Here is a 19,011-nt window from a genome sequence, read left to right on the forward strand (position 1 = left end):
TTATAATTTTATGCTTGTACGTATCAAGATTCAAGAGTGTTTAGTATTGAAAGAAGATTGTAATGCTTTATTGCGGTGTTGGTGGAACATTTGGGCGAGTCCAATGTTTCCCGGTTCAAACAAACAGGCTGCAAAAGAGTGGCTTTGGTAAGAAATTAGCGGAAGCTAATAGTTCTCTTTTGGCGCTATTTATTTCATCGTCCACCACATTATTGAAAAGCTTCAGCTTCTTAAATGCTGCTTTTGATTTTAATACTGATAAACAATAGAAATACACTCCAGAAAATAGCATGAAAACTTTATTCCAGATTGCTACAACAACTTCGCATAAAATGACTTGCTAGCTAGTAGTGCAAGTATTTAGAAAATTGTTTCGGGCTAAAATTGCTAGTTATTCACTAAGCTTTATATGGACCCCAATCGTCCACTCATCAAATTCAATGGAATTAACTAAATAAGCCTTAGAGAAAGAGCACAAAAATGATTATTAACTCTATCCTTGCATTGAAATTGGCTTAAAAAACTAATGATTGCCAAAAAGAAAAAGGAAAAGAAAGAAAATATTAGTACATTACCTATAATTCTGCCACTTTGAGATGTCTCCTCTCATACAAACCAATTATTTGATCGGCCACTGTCCACATAATGGCCTGGCCAGGCGGGATCCTCATGAGCCGAGGCAGCAGACCTTTCCATAAGGCGCGAAGTCCTTCCTCCGAATATATTGTTCTGATGGCATGAATCATACCCTTGTACTTCAGTTCGCCCCCCTCTCGGCTCTGAGCCATCAACCTTGTTTTCACCACATCAAAGGGACCAGTACAAATAGGGCCTGCGGTGCCAGCAAGAAACCCTGAAATCATAGACTGCCATGGTAGGAGTACTTTTCCATCTCCTTCATGTTTGCTCCATAAAAGTATATCAAAAGAATTTTTGGCAGTAAACATGGCAGCTTGATTTGTCCCATTACGCATTACAGTAGGAGCAGCCCCTGCCCAAAGCCCAAGAATGCCTTCCTCCCTCACAATCATTCGAGCACAATGCACGGGACCTTTGTATTTTAAAAGCTCCGGGCTTAGACCCCTCTGCTGCTGCAATCTAATCTTCACAACCTACAAAGACACGAAGACATATTATGAACATGAGAAACCACATGCCAAAGATGTTAGTGATGTCTTATGCTGAATAGCAACACCAATGTTAACTTTCTTTTCTTCTTGAAAAAAAAAGTGCCTTGTTACAATTACTTTAGGATAAAAAAATTCAAAAAAAAAAGTATCATTTAGTCATGCACTCATCATTGCAAGTTTGCAACACACAAAAACTATGATAGGAAGAATTAAAAGGAGGATGTGCAGGTTAGCAATTAGGCCTCGAATGAATAGTGCACTTATATCATTGGGCAAATGCACAGACAATATCTGCCGGTAGTTCATGCGAGAGCATGAGAAAGAGCTAGAGACAACAAGAAGTTAGCGAAAAACAAAAATGAGAGGGGAAAAGAGGGAAGGGTTCTCCGTGTTAGTAACATTTGAATTCTTTGATCTCTCTCATCAAGATACATACACACCCATCTCTATACATATCTGCAGCTTATTTTTTTAGTACTAGTACTATCATTGGTCTCAAAGGTTTGTAATCTTAAAAGCTTTTAACGACATTTTAGTAGTATGGGCCAGTTTGTAAGTGTATTGTGGATGCATTTTCAATTGGTTGAGTTGAGTATGTAATAGGTAGCATTGTGGGAATGCATCATAACATGCTACACCCAAGTAAATCAATGACATGATTTATTAGTTTGTACTATACACAAAATATATAAACTATCAAGGGTAAAGGCACAAACCTTCTTCCTGGCACTTACCCCAATTAATGGTCATTAGATTTTACAAATCTTAGCCATTAGTCAAGTTGACTTGGCATTTTAAAAAGAAATCTTTAAGAATTTCCATGCATCATGTATGATCTGACAGACCATTGACATTGTAAGAATTTACTCATTAAAATTCCAAGAACAACCAGTACAACTGACATTAAAGGAATGTTATCCAGCCATCCAATAGAATGTAGATACAAACTTGAAAATGTTTCTAACCAACAAAGGCTACTGTGTAAAACTATGAATTCCAAGACATAAAATCCTAAGTGTTCAACCAGGACCTTGCACTAAACAGTTTATCAACATGTCATTTGTAAACAACTAAACTTTAGTCCACTAGAAATTGAGCAGCTACATATTACAAGGCACGGGCAGATAATATGAGCATGAATATCTGATGAAATATAATTTGTAAATTGTAGTTCAGTGTATAGGGAATCCTCGGATAATCGAAATGACATTGATCAACTAATTCAACATAAAATTTAAGACTTCATGTTCAATCTGATTATAAATATAATTAAGCATAGTTATAGTACTAGGAACAATGGAATGTAGAGTTAATGTTTTAGAAGGCACAACGGGGACTCATATAATTAGGTACTTAGAGTAACGATAAGTCAAGATAGCAAACACAGAAACAGGAACAATATAAGAAGGGATCAGGTTATAATTTTGAACCATCAAGATCTAATTATTTAATAGCAAAGTATGCAAAGGAAAATATCTAGACAAAGTAATATATGCCTATAAAGAGCCCTATTATAAAAGCTAAATAAGTTGTCTCCTCAAATTCTTAACATCTAGAAAGAACCTAAGCACTAAATGCTGTTGATCCACACCACAAGTACTTAAACAAATATCAAAAAGTGAAAATGCAGAAACTAGTACCGGTTGCTAGCAAGAAAATCTTAGAAGTTGTTTATATGATTTTCCCTTCATGAAGTCATACTTATTAACTCTGGTTCCTATGCTACTTAATCATAGTCCAATATGCATAAACAAGCATAATTACTTAATGACATTGACAATTACACATCAAAGAACATAAAATTCTCAAACCTCAAAAGGCGTGACAATAGCAAGAGCCTCAAGCACCCCAGCACCAAAGCCAGAAAGCAGCCTACCCTGGTTGCTGATCTTCCCGCTCTTGGGGTCCTTAAACACGGACTGAAACACCGCGTTGGATCCCATCCGTAATGCATACTTCAAGGTCAAGTGAGTGGCGAAAGGCGTCAAGCCCTTCCACAGGGCACGCACGCCTTCAGTCCGGGCAATGGTGGTGCCGCAATGTGCTATCCCCTTGTAGTTCCCTGACCTATCAAGCTGCAACCGGGTCTTGATCACATCAATTGGCTGCAAGCAAGAAGCCTCCACAATCCCTCCAAGGGAGCCAGAGATTGCTTTCATGTAAGGTGGAATTGCTGCCTTTAGAGCTGAATTTGGGTTACCCTGTGTTTGTGCTTTTGCACCACCATCCTCTTGCTTCATCACTAATCAAACTTTGCTCTGCAAATTTGGATTAACCTTGTTTTATATTCAAACCAACTTACAAAAATTGCCACCAACAATGAAATGTATACATTGATGACTTAATCTTTTCTTTTTCATTTTTCAATTAAAAATTTCTACTTTAATTTATTTCATCATGGCAATGTCAGTGAACAAGTAAAGATAATCAAAATGATTATATAAGCTAGTAACATTAACATGCGAAAAAAGAATGCACAAATTAAATAATAGAAAAACTGAGAATTAAAATAAAGAAGAAAAAAGAAGCAGTGGGGGAGCTTTGAGTACCTTCAAGTGCAGCCGGTTCGACCGGCGAGGCTGCAAAGAAGGTTGCGACCGAGGGGCGGCGGCGGAGGCGGAGGAAGCTTCGCCCGCGGTGGCTGCGTCTTCTACGCTTCTCTCTCTGTCTCTCTTGAGAATCCCTCTTTCCTTTGGTGTTTATAGATTTTAGAATTAGAATAAAATTAACCAAAATCAATTTTTGTGTTTCTTCCTTTTTGTTTTTCGTCAGAGGAATTGATGTTGGGGGAGTGAGGCGCAGGGTGAGGGACCCAAATACAGAATCTTGCTCGTCTCATTTGTTTATTTTGTTATTTGAGAAAGAAAATAAAAAATTGGGGATTTTGTCACGCACATGCAGAATCAGAATTTTTTATTGGTTTAATTATTTTATTGGTGTTTATAATTTCACCAATTTTTTTATTAAGTTCTTATATTTTTTAATTGAATTCTTATATTATTTTAATTTTATAATTAAATTTTTAGTATAAAAAATAGAGCTAATTGAATATTTTTTTGTAAATTAAATATATTTATAATTAAAAATTTAAGTAAATTTTTTATTGTATGTATTTTGAGAAAAATATTTGATTAATTTTAATAATTTTAATATAAAAAAATTAATTATAAAATTAAAAATAATGTAAGAATTTAATTAAAAAACATAAAAATTTAATTAAAAATTTAGACTATAAAAATAATTAAACTATTTTATTTTTATTTGAAGAAGGAAGAGACTGAAGCACCTGTTCACGGATTTTGATTCCGATTTATTTATTATTGTAATAACATAAGTGACTTATTATGTAAAAATCTCTTTATTTAAAAATAGTAATTAAAAAATATTAGACTGTTGCTGTCTTGGTACTCTTTCAATTATAATAACTGACTTTATTTTTAATATTATTTAACATAATATGTATGTATATCGTAATTATTATCTTTTATAAAATTATTTTCATGATGTGAGTAGAATAAAAAAAAAGTAATAATGATTGAAAGCCAGGAGGGTCTTTGATTGAGTTTACTTTGAGAAATTCTTATTTACTTTATATAAAAAATTTAATTGTTTAATATTACTTTTTATATATTATGTTTATTTTTCTTAAATTTTTCCATTTTTTTTATTTTAATAAGATTATTTTATGGAGTAAAAATTACTCCATAAAATATATACAAATGTCTCTTGATAAGAACTAAATAGATGAGTTTCAACTAATTTGAATCTTAGTTATTTTCAAGGTTCAGAAAATCAGACCGGTCATCAAACCGTTCTAGTAAATGGTTTACTGGTTTATTAGTCTAACCAGTCCAACCGGTGGTTCAACTGAAAAAATTGTTTTAGAATAAAAATAATCAAGGTCCTAAAAATCGGACCAGACCGGCCAGTTTGACCGATTTAACCGTGAACCGACGATGCAAGCGGTCCGGTCCTCCTCCACTTTTAACATGGCCTGGGAAAACCCCCAAAAAATTCAGATAAATTGGAAATAGCATTAAAGCCCCAAAAGACAGGGTGCCCACGGGGCAGCACCAATCGCAAGATGTGAAAAAACATCTTGCTTGTGCCTCACTCAGAATAAGGGGAAGGAAGATAGGGCATCCGATTCAAAATCCATTCTTCCAATCACAACAACGGACCTTGATGAAAACAATGCAAACGGAAGACTAGCTATCGAACTTAAAGACAAGAAAGGAATCGAGCTAGAATGGCTTAAAATTGACTTCTATCGAGAGATACTTTTTTCTTTATATGCAGCTGTTAGTATCAATTGATGGCCGATATCGACCATCGCACGAGCAGAGTGGCCATCTCATTCAGCACTATCTCAACATACATAAGCCCAGCAGACGTAGGCTTCTCATGGGTGATCGCTTTCCGCGAAAAAGAACCCGACCCGGTTACCACTCGAGAACACCCCCCCTTTTCTTCCCCCATTCACTCATCTCACTTCTCATTCTCACTCGAGAACCCTAGCATTTCCAAATCCCAGCCCAGTAGCCACCGCCGTCGCCGGGGTCCTCAGGTCGTCATCGCCACCGCCGTCGCATGGAGTCTTCACCCAATCATTCATCTCAGTCTCACTCCACACGTGAACGGTGAACCACTGAACCCTAGCTTCCCAGCCCAACCCAGTAGCCGTCCATCGTCCCCACTGGGCTACGAAGCTAGGGTTCAGTGGTTCACCGTTCACGTGTGGAATGAGACCGAGATGAATGACTGGGGGAAGACTCCAGGCGACGGCGGTGGCGATGACGACTTGAGGACCCCGGCGACGGCGGTGGCTACTGGGCTGGGATTTGGGAATGCTAGGGTTCTCGAGTGAGACTGAGAAGTGAGATGAGTGAATGGGGGAAGAAAGGGGGGTTCTCGAGTGGTAACCGGGTCGGGTTCTTTTTTTTTTACAACTAAAAACGGCGTCGTTTCATTGTTTTAGAAAAATAGGCCGGTCACCGGTCCGACCCAACCGGCCAGTTTTCAACCGGTTCATCAGTTTTCTTTCGATTTTCTCTCCAGCGGTTATTAGAGGAGGACCAGACCGCTTGCTTCGTCGGTTCGCGATTAAACCGATCAAACCGGCCAGTCCAATCCGATTTTTAGAACCTTGCATAAAACACTCCCACTCCTCTCATTTATTCATTTTCTTCTCATTTCTCTTTTTTTTTAAGACAAATTGTATTTGTCCATTTCCTAGGTCCTATAAATCTAAATAAAATAAGTCGTCACTTGATTATTATAAACTTAAAGGAGGTAAAGAAGGAGAAAAGAAGAATTCTTCTTTCATTCCAGATATTGATACTGATGATTTCGTTCTTGCAATCAAATTCAAATAGTCGTCAACGTCTTGATTCCTACTTTCAACGAGTCTCTCTTAGTTGTATCAACTTGTAAAACTCTCTTTCCTTCACTAAAAAAGAAGAAGCAGAAATAATCTCAACGTTTAAAAATATTTTATTAGATAAAAAAAAGATTGGTGCTAAGATAATCAAAATTCGTACCAATGTACAAGATCGAAAGAATCACACTCATTTGAACTGTTAATTAGTTCATTTGAACTTATTTACTGTAACTTGTGAAAGTATATTAAAAGCATCAAACCATGACAATAAAAAGATAGTCAGAACTTAATATTAACGACTTAATAGGAGAAATGGAAGATAACTTTTATAGTTATCTTCTTAACACTAAACGTCCATCTTCAGTCAACCTTCTAGCTCGTACTCCTTCTTACATCATGAATCTAGCCGTGTAGAAAACCTTATAGTTATCTTCTATTCCCCTATTAAATCATCAATATTAAGCTCAATCAGCCTTTTATCTTCATCATTAAATGTTTTTTATATGCTCTCACAAGCTACCATAAATGTTTAAGTAGTACAAGTGTCTATTTAAAAATAAATTAAGATAAATTTTTAATTAAAAAAAATCATGAACTAATTAAAAAAATAAGTAGTTAAAATTACAGTGATTTCCTTGATGTTGTATATTGGAAAGAATTTTAATTCTTTTAGCATCATTCTTTCTTCTGATACAATCAAACATATTTCTAAATGTTGAGACTTTTTTGCTCTGACAAAAGAAAATTTTACAAGCTAATGCAATTAAGAGAAACTCGTTAAAAATAGGAACAAAGACTTAATGATTATTTGAATTTGATTACAATAACGAAATTATGACAATATCTATATGGAAATAAAGAAGACTTCTTCCTTTCACCCGTCTTACCCTCTTCCAAATCTAATGATAACCAAGATGCAACCTATCTTATTTAGATTTTTAAAACCGAAGAAATAAACAAATGCAGCTCTGTTTTATAAAAAAAATTAGGAGGAATGGAAGAAAAAATATGAGCAAGAGGAGTGGGAGTGCTTTATGTACCACTGTTTATGAACACAAATTTTATATATATACATATTCCGTGTCTTGTAAAATTTTAAAATTTGGGTCGGTATATCAAATGTCCGTGCATCATAGATAACCATATTTATAATTCATAAACTTTTTTTGAACAAAAAAACTATAATTTTAACTAATTTTGATCATTGATTCTTTTTAATTTTGTTTTGTGTTTAAATAATTGAATAATTAAAAATCTAAAATAAAAATAATTTGTTTTTATAAAAATTTATTTTAACGAATCACTCCAACAAATTCCATAGACTTCTTTTTTTAAAGAGGTCAGACTTAGGCTTTTATAATACCTGAATATAACGGGCCAAACTCAACCAAATCTAAAATGAACCGAGTCACGAGTTTCCGTTGAATAATCCGGTATCCCTACTTATAAGGAGATAACTTAAGTTGCATACTTGTTCTTTTTCTTTTGTAAGGTTCAAGGTTTTTTTAATTTAAACGCGGCATTTTTTTATGTTATGCGTCTATAAAAAAGACATCAAGTTCATCTAAGCCAAATGCGAGGTTATCCAGAACCAAAAAAAGCCTTCAAATCAAAAGAATTTGTACCATAAAAACTAACACAATAGCAGCTAAAAGTTAAAACAATGAACAGAGAATAACTGAACCATTAAAACAAAAATAATAGAAAAATTATACTAAATTAACAAATTATAAGCCCACAACAACACCAATTAAAAATTAAAACAGTAACAACGCCAATAGGAACAACTGAAAGTTACACACCAACAATTAAATCACAATAACACAATAAAATGTAACTCAGCAGCAACCAACTTTTTTAAAGATTAACAAGATTATCAAGGACAGTTCTTTTTAACTAAGATTAACAAAGTTTTTAAAATAATTTGTAAAGTAAAACTTAACAGTGTTAGAGCCCCCGTTTTTTTTTATTATGAAAAGTCACGATCTATCATTTTAAAAAAAACTTTTAATTTATCAAAAAGTTAATTTGTAGCTTTTAAAAAAAGTAGAAATACATGACTTCTCTACTTCTCCATTAGTCATTCTACCGCTTACTTAAAAAAAATTAATTTCAAAATATAAAATACTGACCCTTCACTACCATTTTTACGCAAGGTCTGCTAGAAGCACTGCCCTTTTACCATCATTCCACCATCATTCTCACGCAATGTTTCAAACCTCACAATTTTCATGTAACGATTCATCTGACGGAAGTATTGATCCTCCACCACCATTTTCAGACAATATTTCTAAACAACCTACTACATATATTCCTTCTAAGTATATTTTTTTTATCATTTTATCACTCTATTTTTTATTATTTATTATTAAATTTGTATTTAACTGTGGTATAAAATTTTAGTTTTAATTTTATTTTTTTATATGTGATTTTATAGTTTACTATTATTTTCATAGTTAACTATAGAAGTTCTTGACCTCAATAAAAGAAAAGAGAGTTCTAATAGGAATAAAAAAAATAAAAAATAGCAACAAAATATACATTAACACACATTTTATATTTATTTTTTATTTTCACCTACCATATCATACACAATATTAATGATTAGGTCATGTAAAATCAACATTCAATATTAAAAAGTATTTGTTTTCATCGTTATTTTAATATTCATTCTTTTCTGCAAAAAAAATTATTTTTTGAATTATTTATCCAAAAACTACTACTTTAAAATAAGTATTTTTATAACTAAAAATACATACACAAAATAACTTATGCTTTAAATTCTTTTTTCAAAAAAACTTATCTAACTTATTTATCCAAACTAAGCCTTAGTCAACCAAAAACAAACAAGAATAAGCAGTGAATCAGTATCAATTTATCATCAAGCAGTAACAGAACCAAGAACAAGCAAGAACAAACCAGTGACAGAGTTAAAATTCTAGTGCATCCGAGGCATTACCTTCGGCGAGGGTAGGGAGCAGAGATTTGAGGGAGATCAACAGACGACAGGAAGCTGGCGAGCTGGCGTTGGGCGAACGAGGGGAGGGCCTTCGAGGCTCGAGCACGACGAACCAGGAGGATTGGCAAACGACCACCACGAACCAAGTGGCGATGGTGAGATGAGCGGCGGCGCTATGGTTGCTAGGGTTTTCAAGGAAGAGTGGACGGAACTATGGAGGCTAATGGTTTCTGCGTGGGACAGAAAGGGAGGAGAGAAAGAGACTGGTCTCTGGTATTTAATTTTTTTGTGGAGGACGGTATTGAATAGTTTGAAGACCAACCATCCATTGGGCCCATAACTTCACTAAGAACAAATTACAAGGCCCAAAAAAAGAACGGACTAGTGTTGGAAAACCAATTTGCACTTCATCACTTTCCTTCAGGAAGAACCCAGAACCATGATGTTTCATAAAAAACCAAGAATCATAGAACATTCTGGAGTGTCTCTGATCACAAACTCTTATCCAAAGGACAACAAATTTATTATTTATATATATATACATATATATATTATAGTATTCAGCCATTGTTAATATCTGAAGTTGGTATCACAAGATTTCATAAGAACTTGATAAATTTTTCTGCTTTATCAATGGGTGATGGTATATTCGGATACCCTTTTAGACGATTCTTCTTGGGTCATCCTCCTATTTTCAGAGAATGGTCTGGTTCAACTGCACTCTTGGATTGGCTTGAATCCCCCACTTCCCACATCTTTAAACTCAATGTTCCAGGTAAATAAAACTATACCCAACTCAATCACTTATAAACTTGACTTATAACTTCATCCAATAAGGTGTTTATCAATTGTCTCAAGTCTTGTATGATTGAATAAACTAAGTCCTGTTCTAATCTCAAGTAGATTACAATAAAAATTTTCTTTTCTATTGATTTAGCTTTAGATCAATGTTATTAGAATCTTTTGTTAATAATAAATTGGTTAATTGATTATGATTTGTGTATGTGTGGGATCATAATAATAATATAGGATTCAGCAAGGATGAGATAAAGGTGCAAATTGAGGATGGGAATGTTCTTCACATCAAAGGTGAAGGTGGGAAAGAGGAGAATCAAGCAAAAGAGAAAGACACTGTTTGGCATGTTGCTGAGAGGGGGACAACTGGAAAAAGTGATTTCACAAGGGCAATTGAGTTACCAGAGAATGTGAAGATTGATCAAATTAAGGCTCATGTTGAGAATGGTGTGCTCACTGTTGTTGTGCCTAAAGATGCATCACCTAAATCCCCTAAAGTTCGTAACATTAACATTACTAGCAAGCTCTGAAGTCTAAGATCATTTTGGAAAAAAATTGTTAAGGTCAATAATAAGAATTCAAAGAACAAAAAATGAAAAGAAGAAAAAAGATGTATCCTGTGATGTAAGATGTTTGATATAAGAAAAAACGATTGCGTGGTTAATTAAAGAGTTTCTTTATCTTACTCTTACTCTTAGATTTATGTGAACCGTGTGTAACTTTTATAAATTACTTAACAGTTGCCACCAAAATTTTAGAACTAATTCCTCAATTTCATTTTTGTCTTATGTGTAGTTTTAAGTAAAGGCGGCAAGCGGATTAGTCTGTCCTCCTAAAAATTTGTCATTTAACGGGCTAGTACGTTCTCCTTCACCTAATAGAGCGGTTTCGAAATTTTTTTCCGTTCCATTAACGGCAGGCTAGGTCTGTTAATTTTTTTTATTAATTTTTTATTGTTATTAATAAATTATTAAATATTAAATAATATATATAATTTTATAATTATTTTAATAAATTTATAATTTTAAATATATAATAAACATAATTACCAGCTAAATTTTTTAAAACAAAATAATAAAACTAACATTGTAAAAAATAAAATAAACGTTGTTTTAAATATCTTTAAGTTTTTTATCAATCAAACATAAAATATAATTCAAATTATAATTTAGAATATTTTTCAATTATTATTTTCAATTACAAAAATAATGACGGACCCGTCGAAAAAATTCGTCTTGCCGAAATCCGCCAAATTCCGTAGATTGAGTGGTGCGGACGATTTTAAATTTAGTTCAACCTATTTTTTGGTGAGTTAGACAGTTCAATTTGACAGATTTCGACCTGTTTGTTAGTTTTAAGTAGTTCATAAAAATATATTTTAGATTTATTTTTACTTTTTTTAATATGGGAATAACACCGGTCAGAATTTATTTGTATTCCTTAAATAAATGTTACAGAATTGCACAAATGTAAACTTGAAGTGTATACTAAGTACTAACACATGGACATATGAACATTTGAGTAGGGTGAAATCCATGGAACAAAAAGAACCAATTTTGATAAATTCTTTTTTAGAAAAGCGAGTATTCTCTGTATTAAAATGTTTAAAACCTCACTGTAATTCGTATATACCAAAATATACTTATGAAAAATATAATTATAATAAATTGTATATCTATAAAAATGTACGATTTGGAGCTGTCAAAATGTGCTAACAAAACTGTAACGGTAGAAGTAATTCGTCCCATTAAGAAATTTTGTCTCCATTAAAATAAATCACATGGTTAAAATGATTTTATGGTATATACACCTATAACGCTTTCCTATTTAATTAGCCAACGCGTGTATGTTAAATTGTAGAAATGAGGTATAAAGTTTATAAAAATTGGATTTTGATTACTTATAAGTAGTGGTAGAAATGGGTTGAACCGAATCAAGCTAGTAATAAGTAGAAGTAGAAATAGGTTGAGTCGAGTTTTAGTTTTGATGAATCTAGTTTATGTTGTAACTAAATACTAAATAAATAATTCAAGCTTACGTCTATTACTTTTCATAGGTTTTTTTTTTTTTCAGGTTTAAGTCCAATTTATTTAAAACCTGACAAGTCTATAAGTTTATTTGAAAAAAATTATAACTCAAAACAATAAATTTAAAAATTTTAAATTGACATAAATATATTTCAAAATTTATAATTCATAATTTATAAAGTATAATTTATTTTTATATCAATCTTTAGTCACATATTATAACTATATTTATAATTTATAATTTTTTTTTTGAACAAAAATATCATAATCTTAACTAATCTTGACCATTGATTTTTTTTTTAATTTTATTTTATATTTAATATAAGTGAATAATTGAAAGTCTAAACTAAGAATAATTTATTTTTACAAAAAAATTATTTTCACGAGCTGATTCAATGAATTTCATAAATTTTTTAAAGTCTATGTTCTGATCTTTTTAACTAATATGCTTTACAAAAAGTTTAAGTCTGACTTATTTAATAAAACAAATTGAGGTGAGTCAAGTCTAAAATAAATTGTACCACGAATTTTTGTTAGGTAGTCTGACCCACTTTTACCTCTACTTACAAAAAAATAACTTATAAATTAAATACTTGTTCCTTTTCTTTAGTAAGGGTTAAGGATTTTTTCAATTTAAATACTGCTTTTAGAAAGATAATTAATATAGAATTTTCTAACATATAATTATAACGAATTATACATCTATAAAAATATAATTTCTATTTTATATATATATAATTATAAAATAATTTATATTTTTAAATTATTTTTAAGATTGACTTATATCCATTTAATTCTAAGCATAATTGATGCCCAACAACATATTACAAGAAAGATAATAACATAATTCATGCAAACTGCTAAATGCTAAGGTTAAATAGGCGATGTATTATTATCCCTCTATTATTCATCAATAATATGAATATATGATACATCACTATATCTATATAGAAGCTGTCTAATTGGCAGCAAATGACCAACAAGATTCCAAAGAAATTTGAGGTTGGAAGAAATAGCTAGTGGGGAGAATGGTAGATAGGGCTACAAATAAAGGACCCAAATTAGTGGTTTAAGCTCTAAAGTGACTTAAAAAGTTAAAATGTTGACTTGAGCTTATATAATTTTGGAATGTTAAGACTTATTTTTGTGGCTCATGATTATTATGGACAAAAGAATATTTAATTCCCTTGTTCACCTTTGTTTCTTGAGGGAAATATCTGTACATTTGCCTTCGTGCTCTTGAACTGTTAAGTTAGAAATGAAAGGAAAGAAATTGTGTGGAAAAGGAATTTATTTGGTGAAAAACAAAGGTAGATCATGAGTGAAAATTGTAATTAAATTTTTTAAAAGAATGTATACATTATATATAGTATTTTTATTTTTTTTAAAATATACTCTTCACCATAGTACGGTTGGCAAAAAAAAAAAATGGTTATTGAATGTTTATTATTCTAATATGCATGTCTTGATACTCAATTCATTAACTTTACGTTTTGTACTTTTTTTATTTTAATACTTAAATTCTCATTTTCTTTTTTAAAATCATACGAAATAATATAGAGATATATTGTCCAATCATCTATGACCTTGTAACTTTTTCCTATCATAATATATATTAGAATAAAGTATTATTTTTATCTCCAATATTTGGATTGAATTTTAGTTTAATTCCTAATATTTTAAATATTTTATTTCAGTTTTAAACATTTTCTAACATCTTGTTTCAATTTCGAACAAATTTTAAGTGGATTTAATATTATCCTATAATTAAATTTAACACAAATAATTCATATAGTGAAGAACCAATAGTATTTAATTTCAGTATATAAGTAAAATTAATCTACCAACGATCACTAATATAAAATTTTTTCTTTAATTTTAAAGTGTTGATAATTGATTGTTAGGATTTAAAATTTTGTAGAAAAAGAAAATTAAGAAAAAAAATTGTTACGAGAAGATTTTTGGTTATATTTTTTTAGTAGATTATACATAGAAGAATATATGACTTAACTAGTAATATTATTAACATTTATCTCACTTATTTTATTAATTATTAGTGATAAATTTAATGGTTGGACAATATTAAATTTATTTAAAATTATTTAAAAATAAAATATTAAAAATATTAAAAATTAAATTAAAATTTAGTCCAAATATTAGAGATCAAAATAGTACTTTTCTTAAAAATAGGTATTTGCATCAATCATTTACTATAAAAATTGATGAGTACAATAATAAAATTAAAGTGTAAAACACAAAAAGTTGTGTGTAAAAGCATACACACAGAGAAGTCTAAACCAACTATCTCCACTCCATTGTAACTGACTGTTTTTCTTGTTTGCATCTCATAAAATGGACAATGAAGACATGCCAAAACCAAAGTAGTGATAATGATCTCATAGACCTAATTTAATATATTATTGAACTGCACATATACCACTCAAATTTGTGGGTACCCATCTTGTTCTTATTCGTTCGGGACGGATTTTTAGCGGGACGGATTTTTGGAAGGAGTTGGGCAGGGTCGGGTTTAGGTAATATTCGTCCCTACCCGTCCCGCTATATATATAATTTTAATATATAATATATAAAATAATTAGTAAATGATTAATAATATTGTATCATATTTAAATTTTTATTTTAATTTATGTTATGTATGTGACGATGGTTATATAAATTTTGAAATTTAATTTTATTTATTAGATTTTAATAATTATAGAGGCGGGTAAAAACGGATAGGACGGATATCTGCAGGGGCGAGTTAAGGTTCAACGTTTTACTACTCATAAGTAAAAGTGGGGCGAGTTCTATACAAATTATTGTACAACGAGACAGAATCGAATAGAACAAAAACCCGCCCCTATCCGCTCCGTTGCCACCCTACTCAAAAGTATGATGCACCTTCTTCGACCCTATAATTCCCATACAAAATGGCATTATAATAAAGTTATAATAAGAATATATTAGTGTCCTTTCATGAATTGATGAATTAATAACCACATATATGAAACGAATACTCTAGATTTTTTCTCCCTTAATATCGGTATCTGTATCAATCTACATTCATGTCAACTAAACAGTACTTGAAAAAAAAAATTCATTGACTCAAATTTTCGATAATTCTTTTTTTTTTAGAAAAGTTGGAGTAAATTATTTCAATTATAATATCCACTACTTTATTATAACTATTTATTTATTTTATATATGGTCGAAAATTTTTTTAGTTGAATAATTCAGAGTGCCAATGAGTAATAGCTCAAATGGCATAGACTCTCCATACTCAACTAAGAGGTTGCGGGTTCGAGTCTCCTATCTTTACATAAAGCCAATGAGTAATAGCTCAAATGACATAGTCTCCCCATACTCAATTAAGAGGTTGCGGGTTCGAGTCTCCTATCTTTGGTAAAAAAAAAAAAATAATAATTCAGAGTGATGGGTTGGGCCAGGTTACTTCAGGCTAGCTACTCTATTATTTTCCTGCCCAAGAAAAAACTACCCCGATATTTTTTACCAAAAAGAAGACACTATTTAGCAGTGCTTGCAATTTGCATTTTAAAATCATAAGAAATAGTTGATTGAGTTATCTGTGGTAACTTAAAATATTTAGAAAAAAAATAAAAAAATATTTAGAAATAGAGAGACATGTGTTGACCTCTGTATCAATAAATTCTTCTTGAGTTATAAAGAGTGGTATTGTATTGACCTATAATGCACGAACACTAATATGGACACAGGACACAATATGACACGGGATATGTCGATACACAAATTTTAAAATTTTATAAGATACGGAGACATGCATACATATAAAATATAAAATATTTTTTAAATAAATTATAATAATATTTTAATATTTTATTGATATTAAAATATAAATTATTTTTTAAATTATTTTTAATGTCTTATTTTAATTATATCAAGTATTTAAAATATTTTTTGCTTTAATATTTCAAGAATATATGTTTAGAATAAGATTAGACATGCTGAGACGTGATAGTATTTAGGTGTATCAAAACTAATGGCGGATTTACGGGAGGACCTAAGGTGGCCATAGTCCCCCCAATTTTTTTTAAATTAATATTATTAATTTATTATTTTATATATATATATATATATTATAGATTAAATATGTTTTATTATACTAACATACTAAAAAAATTTACATGTTAGTAATTTAATATTAGTAATTTAATATGTATAAATTATAATGTGTATTATAATATATTAGTAGCAATTAACAAATAGGTTTAAAAAAATAAAAGAACGTATAAAAAAATTATTAAAAGATATAGGTTTGTATTAATGTAAAAAAGCAACGACTATAAATTTTTTTTTTATTTTGACACTTTCTAGGGCAATAGTAATAATTTAATAAACTTTTTAAACAATAAAAATTATTAAAACAAGACTTTAAAATAAGATAAAAGATAAATTTTTAGCAAATTATATAATTGTATATATTGAAAAAGAGAATGCTTCAAAATTTATCTCAGATGATAAATTGATAATTTTAGTTATATGAAATATCGCAGAACAAATTTAAAAATACCAAAATCCTAAAGTATGTAGTTGAATGTTAATTTCTATATAATATAATTATTAATTTTGACATATATACTATAAATTATATTTTGTTAATTTTTTGTTATGTTATATTTTAATCTATTTTGTATTTAATTTGGCCCCCTTTTATAAAATTTTTGGATCCGCCACTGATCAAAACGTGTTTGGAGAAGAATTTTTTATTTTTTATTAAGACACGGTTGGACACACAGTAAACACGTCTGTCGGTGAATATCGTGTTCAAAATATATCCGACACGCAAACACAGCAACTCAACGAAGTGTCTATGCTTTATATAGGTATTGACCTATTCAATTATTGATAGCAATACCGAAAATGATAATAGGTTGATTGTAAATTGATTTTACTATTTTTGTAGTTTTTTTTTTCTGTTTTTTTTTTTTTTGTTTTTGTTTTTGTTTTTGTTTTTTTTTTTGTGTTTGTGTTTGTTTTTGATATTTCATCTTGTTGTGTTGAATTTTTTTAAAAAAAAAATCATATACAGGGTTTTTCCAGAATAAATGTATGTATAGTGGGCGTAATTGAATATAATTAACTAAGCTTTTTTGGCATATAATTAAGAATCCTAAAGGCCAAAATAGCGATGATCAATTAATCATAGTTGAGAATATGTTACATTGAATACAATTTCGCTATTCAATCAATCAATCATAATTAATACATTAAATTAAACCCTCTAGGTATGATCGACCGAATGCAATGAATTCGCCAAAATACAAAAAAAAAAAAAAAAACAAAAATTATTCATCAAAATTAAACAAGTGAAAATAAAACTCAAGCATGATCCTTATTAGCTATGGTATCATTTTTCACCATCTATGTCAATAACCTTTGACATATTCCAAACTAATTAATGAACATAAAAATCGTAGTAGTTGGGCAAGGATGATCATAGCTTGTTATACACACATGAATATGTCAAAGGGTAGTTGTTATTATTAGTAGATATGAGCAAATTCATCTCCTTTTTCCACTTCCTTCTAAAACTATGCAAACCAAATTGCAATTGAATTGAATGCGTTTCGGAATTTCCATGAACCCAACCATTTGTTCTCTCGTGGGCTCCACCAACAAGCTTAGCTAGCCCTCGTTGGAAAGGGAAAAAAAAGAATTATTTGTTTCCCTTAACCTAACAAAATAAATTTGATGGAATTGTCTATTATTGTAGATTTGTATACCTTGTGATGATTTGTTAAATATCTCAGAATATATAAATTAATTACTATGTTATATGTTATATGTTGTATGTTGTATTAAATGTATATATAATAAATCCTAACACATTTTGGCACGAGGAAAGGGTGTGGTATTAATGTACTTATGTACCATGAAATAAAAGACCCCGTTGCGAATGTATCTTAACACAATACAGAACATTTTTATTGGTTAATAAATTATTAATCATTAGACAAAGGGTCGGATCAAAAAATAAAAATAAAAAATAAAAACAAGAAGAAAAATAAAAGAAAAGAGAAAAGAGGCGGCAATACTTCTGTAAGTCTGTAACGAATATAATAAGGGCTGTGGAACTGTGGTTATAAATTCAAAATTTTAGATGAGTAAACCTCCCTCCTATTCCTAACTATTTAATTTGAATTTTTGATAAGTAATAATCCGTCTTTTAACAAGATGAATATGAACAAAAAAATTAAGATATCAAACAAAATAAATGATTAGGAGTCGATATAACATTTTAGTCTTGTTAGAGAATAGCTTTACATTTATCGAAATAGTAGGGGTAAGAGTGAAACTTTAATCATTTCATATTTACAATATTACTCCTTATCAATGAGTAGTAAGCTAGTATCAAAGCTTATGAGTAGTATTGTTTAAATAAAGAGTTAATACCCTAATTAATTAGTAGAGTTAATACCTTTTCTCTTTAACTATTATTACTTAAAGAATTTAGTTAATTTGTATTTCAAAAGTATAAGTTAAGATTATAACTTAAAAAAAATTATTAAAAATACAAAAATTTAAATATTTAATACATTTGTTAAAAGAAAAATATTTAAAAATTTATATTAATAATAATCTTATCATGTATTTTAAAGACACATATTAGTTAAATCTTTACTTAAAAGATATTTGTTGAGTTTATTATATTACTCAGAGTAATTACTTAAATAAGTTCCT

General features: G+C 30.2%; 2 protein-coding genes across 4 annotated transcripts; one reads left to right on the forward strand and one right to left on the reverse strand.

Annotated features, from left to right (window-relative positions):
* Window positions 1–274: 274 nt before the first annotated feature.
* On the reverse strand, window positions 275–9,824 carry MSFC1 (Mitochondrial substrate carrier family protein). Of its 3 annotated transcripts, XM_021107367.2 has the most exons (4): window positions 9,470–9,813; window positions 3,680–3,820; window positions 2,942–3,388; window positions 275–1,112 (listed from the first exon to the last, which is right to left on the reverse strand). In XM_021107367.2, the coding sequence occupies exons 3-4, from the start codon at window positions 3,368–3,370 to the stop codon at window positions 576–578; spliced, it is 966 nt and encodes a 321-aa protein (XP_020963026.1). In that variant the 5' UTR covers window positions 3,371–3,388; window positions 3,680–3,820; window positions 9,470–9,813; the 3' UTR covers window positions 275–575. The 3 variants fall into 3 exon arrangements, with proteins under 3 accessions (XP_020963026.1, XP_020963027.1, XP_016167293.1); XM_021107368.2 differs by lacking the exon at window positions 3,680–3,820 and having other exon boundaries at window positions 9,470–9,824; XM_016311807.3 differs by lacking the exon at window positions 9,470–9,813 and having other exon boundaries at window positions 3,680–4,074.
* A 115-nt stretch (window positions 9,825–9,939) lies between these two features.
* Window positions 9,940–10,949, forward strand: LOC107608076 (HSP20-like chaperones superfamily protein). Its single transcript, XM_016309964.3, has 2 exons — window positions 9,940–10,244; window positions 10,499–10,949. Exons 1-2 carry the CDS (start codon window positions 10,103–10,105, stop codon window positions 10,792–10,794), a joined length of 438 nt encoding a protein of 145 aa, XP_016165450.1. The 5' UTR covers window positions 9,940–10,102; the 3' UTR covers window positions 10,795–10,949.
* Window positions 10,950–19,011: the final 8,062 nt, after the last annotated feature.

Source organism: Arachis ipaensis, chromosome B7, assembly GCF_059453495.1.
Source record: "Arachis ipaensis isolate K30076 ecotype BB chromosome B7, ASM5945349v1, whole genome shotgun sequence".
NCBI lineage: Eukaryota > Viridiplantae > Streptophyta > Magnoliopsida > Fabales > Fabaceae > Arachis > Arachis ipaensis.